This window comes from Octopus bimaculoides, chromosome 1 (genome assembly GCF_001194135.2).
Source record: "Octopus bimaculoides isolate UCB-OBI-ISO-001 chromosome 1, ASM119413v2, whole genome shotgun sequence".
In the NCBI taxonomy this organism is placed as follows: domain Eukaryota; kingdom Metazoa; phylum Mollusca; class Cephalopoda; order Octopoda; family Octopodidae; genus Octopus; species Octopus bimaculoides.
Genome location: NC_068981.1, coordinates 78,672,717 through 78,678,922, shown reverse-complemented (window position 1 = coordinate 78,678,922; position 6,206 = coordinate 78,672,717). Strand labels below are relative to the sequence as shown.

General features: G+C 36.0%; 1 protein-coding gene across 1 annotated transcript in view; it reads left to right on the top strand.

The window, feature by feature from the left end:
- The first annotated feature begins 3,857 nt into the window (after positions 1-3,857).
- The window catches only part of LOC106880644 (uncharacterized), a 25,168-nt gene continuing 22,819 nt past the window's right edge, over positions 3,858-6,206 (top strand). The window contains exon 1 of the mRNA XM_014930685.2: positions 3,858-5,434. Coding sequence (XP_014786171.1) covers positions 5,420-5,434 — 15 coding nt within the window. The 5' untranslated portion in view covers positions 3,858-5,419. The remainder of the gene's footprint in view (positions 5,435-6,206) is intronic.

The following is a 6,206-nucleotide window of genomic DNA, read 5'->3' as shown; positions in this document are numbered from 1 at the left end:
TATATATAGGGAGAATTCACAAAAAAAACAAACAAATGCCGAAGACAGGTGATGTAGAAAACAAACAGATGTATTAGTATAACGCTCGGGAAGTGAAAAAAGTCTTTAACGTTTCGAGCCTACGCTCTTCCACAGAAAGGAACACGGAAAGAAACAAGAAGAGAAACACGGAGAGAGAAAAAAAGGAGAAAAACACGGAAAGAAACTCGTATGCATACATATATTTGTGGCGATTCAGTTTCGAGTCTCGCTACAATGCCGTGTGGTGGTTGTTGTTGCTTGGTCCTGTCGTATATATGTTGCTGATGATGATGATGTATATGAGATTGCGTGTAATGAGGCAACAACACCATATGAACAATAACTCATGAGTTTATTTACATCGCGTAAATCGTATTTACATTTGGTCAAGAATTATACCAATCTTCACATCAAGTCAGTACAATCGTGAGAAATATACTGTAACATACCTGTTAAGCTGGATACAAAGGATTGATAGTTTAGCTTGATTAAACATTAGAATATGTATACATCGATTCATATCTGCCAGACATAACACATATCCAGGTTGAGCATGGAATGTTTAAAAAAACCCCAAAAAACAAGACATTGTTAACAGCCAGGGAGTGTGTAAATTTGGTACTCAAACGAACTCTATTTACAACCCTTGTATCCTGAACATTCTGGAAAGGGATCTTGTTCAAAACGGGGGCACCAGTATTTTCTTAACAAAACACTTTGAAACTTGGGACACTGGTAGAATGTGTCATATAAAACATCTTTTACTCTTAGTCTTCTTAACAAAAAAATCTACATCGCAAGTTATTTCATGTTAAAGTTGTCGTATTTCTGTAATTTCAACCAATCACTGACGTCTATTCAGCTGAATAGAGTTACTGCTGGGCGGTCATAAAAATGTTATTCCCTTTTTGAGTTCGCACAATCGTTCCTTACACATCGATTATGAAATAGTTGTTAACTAATGGAATAAACATTTGTTCTCTCACTTGACCTATCTGATCAATTTATTTATGTGTGAATGTATTCTGCCAACACATCTCTCCCTTTATTGAAACAATCGCTTTCATCAAGCGTATGGGGAATTTTGTTAGTGAACATGCATTTTCATGCATGCGCGTTCTTATTTCTGTGCTAGCGTACGCGTACGGGCGTATGTGAGCGAGATGATGATGAAAATGCCATTTTCACATACAAAGGACATCTCTGTATGCGTTTACAGTCTATGTACCTGTTTGTTACTTGAATGGGTAACAGCACGTGTGTCAAGGAATACTAAAATGTCATCACCCGAAGTAAAACTATGAGAAAGTGAAAGACTAGATAATGTAAAACTCAACAACAACAATAGCAGTATAAGTGATAACAAGAATCTTTGGCAGAATCGCTAACAAGCCGGGTAAAATGCTTAGCGGCATTTCATCTGTCTTCATGTTCTGAGTTCAAATTCCGCCGCAGTCAACTTTGCCTTCTGTTCTTTCGGGGTCGATAGAATAAGTACTAGTTGAGCACTGGGATCGATGTGATCCTCTTATCCCATCCCACACTAAATTGCTGGCCTTGTAGCAACATTTCAGATCAGTTTTTATATTTTAAATCCAATCTCAGATTTTGGGGGATTTCTTTTGCAGTTTATAAGCAAGCACTACCTCAGCTGGAGAAAAAGTACTGAAGCAGTTGATGAGTTTTTCTCATATTTCTTTTAAGGCGGACAAATTTTAATACAGTAGACATTTTAAAACCTGAATTTATGTAAAATAGTGAAGGAACGACAAAAAAGTAAAGGGGACACCGTTCCCACTTGTTCCCGCAAGGCTACAGCACTGAATAATTGCACAAGGTAACACATTTTGGCAAGATGAAAGGGCTCCTTTACGGGCTAATTCAGTGTTTACTTGAAAGAAAGCGCGTGACCTTGTGTTTAAGTAGTTGGACAATCGATCATAAGGTCATGGGTTCGATTTCTGGCGTGTTGTGTTCTTGAGCACGCCCATTTACTTAACGTTGCTCCTGTTCATTCAGCAGGCAAGAATCAGTACTAAAACTGAAAGTGAGCTCCCGTTTAGCGTCGCGATAGCGCGGCAGCCGGAGTCAGGGGTATGATTGAAAACCTTCGACATAGAAGAAGGATACATCTCTTAGTGAACTGCTGTATCTTATCATCTCTCTGTTTTTTGACTGAAACTTGCTGAAAAGTTCCTGGTTTTAAGGATGTCACGAAAGGCCTGGCTGGAGGCCCAACCTTCCGAGTTCTTTTACAGGGCTTAGAAAAACTGAAGGACCACTGCAATAAATGTGTGAATCTGAGAGAACTGACCCTCCTGTATTTTCTCTTACCCAAAGTCAGGAACTTTCAAGTACCCCTTCGGATTTAATTTTTATTGAGCTGTTGAGAGATTTGAACTCAGAGCACGTGGGAATAATTTCATATTAAAAAAAAAAACCCAAATATATTATACAAATTAGAAAAAAAATCTACCTTGTAATTTCTGCATTAGAAATTATTACGTGTTTAGGGCATCAAGAGAAGGCGGACACCACAGAAGTGGAAAATGGCTCGCAGTAGGAAAGAAATCACTTTCAACTTACTAAAATAGTATTCGGGATGCCTTATCTCTACGTAAGATTAATTTTGAGAATCTGATTAAAGACTTCGCAGTTAAAAGAGAAGTAGGAGAAAACTTTTCAAATATAAAGTGGAAGTATACAAGGAAAAACATTATTTTCCATCTAACTGTTAGTTTTGGTTCATTTTGAAAAATAAAATTTATTTTATTGTTTATTATTATTTATATTTTGAATTACATATGTATGGTGGGGACCAAAATCTTTTAAGCGTTTAAGGCCTCTTTGAGTCTTAATCCAACCCTGATTGTGGTACACAGCCAGAAATTTAGGGGAAAGGTGTCAGTTAATCATATCGAACTCAATACTTGATGCAATATCTTATCGGTCCCAGGATTTGAACCCTGATCGCAGAGAGCCATAAATACATACCGTTATGGCCTCTTGTCCAACTCTCTGACGATTCTGTTTATTCATTATCCTTTCTCAACAGGAGTCCATATAAGATTTTGTTATTAAATTTTATGTGAAATAAATTGCTTACACTTCTACAATACACAAAATATTTTAACATTTTTAAAAACAATTCCTAATAACAACTAATTATAAAAATGTAATAGGATTGTTTTAAACAACGAATGGTTGTCGAGTCCACCCGAGTGAAACAGAAATCAAAGTGGGGTGGCATAGGTAAAAAAAATGGTTGAGAATCACTAGAGATAATCATACTTGTTTGTAATTTCGGCACAGTTTAATAGGAGACAATAACCAATTATGTCGACTCCATGTTAGACTGGTATTTTTATTTTATCGATTTTGGGGTGATAAAAGGTAAAATTGACCTCGGTAGGATCTGAACTCAACATCATAATCATTAATTCTTTGAACCGCAGATCATAATAATTCTAATTTAAGCATAGGCAGACAATTATTTGATGGTGGGGACAGGTGGATGAAGTCGAATCCAGGACTTGAATAATTTGTATTTTATTTTAATTTATTTTATTGACCACTTTCCCAAGCGGGAGAAATGAAAAATTTATCTGTGGGATTTGAAATAACTAAATCCTGTAAAACATTTTGTTCGACGCGCTCACGATACCGACAATTCACCGTCTTTTAGAGATAATTATATTATATATATGATAACGATTTCTAACTTAGGCACAAGGCGCTACATTTTAGAGTGAAGTGTGGAGGTGGATATGTATAATCAGTTATATCGAATTTATAACTTGGAATTTTCATATTTTTCACGGAAAACAATAAACATATACATAAATAATAAGGTTCACAAGGAACCTACTTTACTTGTGAGTAGTATTGCAAGTGTTTCTTTATAGTGATAAACACAGGAATGGTACACACCAGCTTGAACAGTTGTATGTAGTAATCAGAATGATAAACTAAATCTTATGTAAATAAACATACAGTTATAAGCATATGAATAGTACAAAAATTAAAGTAACAAAACCATATATTACTGGAAAAATAAATGTAAAATTATTATTATAAGGTATTAATGTATTTTAACTGCGGAAACAGTAGAGGCAACAGCTTCGTGTCTGTAGGAATGTAGCATCAAGCGAAATCTATCGATGTTGTTACACTACATGACTGCTTAATCTATTTTATGGACCCTTGAAGGATGAATAATAGTCAAGGAGAGAAAGCGGAATATAACGAACAAAATTAACTATTACGTGTTAAGGATACTTGCTTATGCATAAATATCTTTGGATTTGTTTGGATTTTGGTTATGGATCTCAACATTGTGAAAGTATTTACTAGCATCTACTGAATACAGCAGAACATCCGCCTTTTCGACATTTATAACTGATTTCTTACATCAAAACTCCAAATCTCTGATGTACTGGAGGAAATAATTGGACTGGTAGTGTGATGTTCAAGCAGTCCACCGCGCACACGGAGTACGAGACGGAAAGATGATCACTATGTGGTCGCACGATTTGCTAAAAACTGCAGCAAAATCTCATTCAGAATCCTGAGGGCTGACTTGTGACTTAACAACAACAACCACGACGACTAAGTTGTGAACCTATCTCCCTCAAACGACGACGATGATAGTGATTCTGATGTAGATGCGCATACTTTCACATGAGCATTTTCGCTTCATCGAGTCAGAAAGTTTAATATTTTCCGTACACACACACTTGAGTGAAAGAGAAGATAGTTAATTTTTTTAAATTTCATTGCTTTTATTAATTAGAATTTTGTATTTGTAGGGAGGCAGGGTGAACTGTTTAGTTTTTGTCCCAACGTCACTCACATTCACATACTTTTGTACCATCACAACTTTCCTTTTCCTCCCTCATTCACTCTCTCTTACCCAGCACACACGCACAAATACATTCTTCCAACTTAAATCTAGCCCGACTACTTGGTCACTGAAGTACGTCGAACGAAGACACATGCGAGCTCGTTTTCGCATGTTATTTATCACATGCAAGTTTTTACGATGATGATTACGACAATGAGAAGAATAATTATCACATCAGATTTAGTCAATAAATTCGATGTACTTATTATTTGTAAAAGATATAAACACATTTTATTGCGATATATTTATACATACTTGCACATTTGCATACATGTATAAATACATACATTTGCATTATTTGGATTGTAATTGCAGGCTAATTAGTGGAATATCTTCACATTTTATGAAAAGTTCGTTATTATGTATGAACCAATTTGTAATTTCGGCTGCAGCTCTGCGTGCGTGTGTGCGCGCGCATCATAGATTTTCTTTCCCTTGTTGAAAATCAATGTATATAACTGAGTTAACTGGGATTTCTTCTTTCTAGACGAGTGGATGTTAATTCTCAAGGTAAGATGTTATATCTCTTATTCTTTTAAAATCATCTTTTTTCACCTTTTTTTTTCTTTCCTTTTGTACCACTATTCTATCACTATGTGTAATCTCAATGTATCACTCAGCAATGTTCCCAATGTTTTTGCTAAACCTTAATGGTTAATAGTTGGCAGAATCGTTAGCATGTCAGACGAAATGTTTTGTGACATTTCATCCGTTTTTAGGTTCTGAGTTCAAATCCCACCAAAGTTGACTTCGCCTTTCACTCTTTCGGAATCGATAAAATGAAATACTTGCTGAGCACTGGGGTCGGTGTAGATGACTAGCCCCGCTTTCCCTTAACATTGCTGGCTTTGTGCTCAAATTTGAAAGAATTATCATTTTTGGCAGCATGCTGGCAGAATCATTTGAGCATTGGAAGAAATTTTTTGTGGTATTTCTTCCGGTTCTTTGCATTATGAATTCAAATCCATCAGATATCTATTCTGCCTTTTAGAGTCTATGAAATTAAGTCCTGTCGACAAACGGTTTCGATAGTGTCAACAAATACCTCCTCAAAATTGCTGGCATTGTGCCTATATGAGAAACAGTTACTATTATTATTTAAGGATTTATTCTGCCGAGGCCAACTTTGCCTTTTATCCTTTCGGGGTCGATAAAATGAGTTCCAGTTAATCACTGGGGTCAATATAATTGACTTCCCCCCCCCCTCTCTGAAATTGCTGACCAAGTGCGAAAATTTGAAACCATTTTTTGGTAGAGACGGACTATATGTAATCTGAACCTT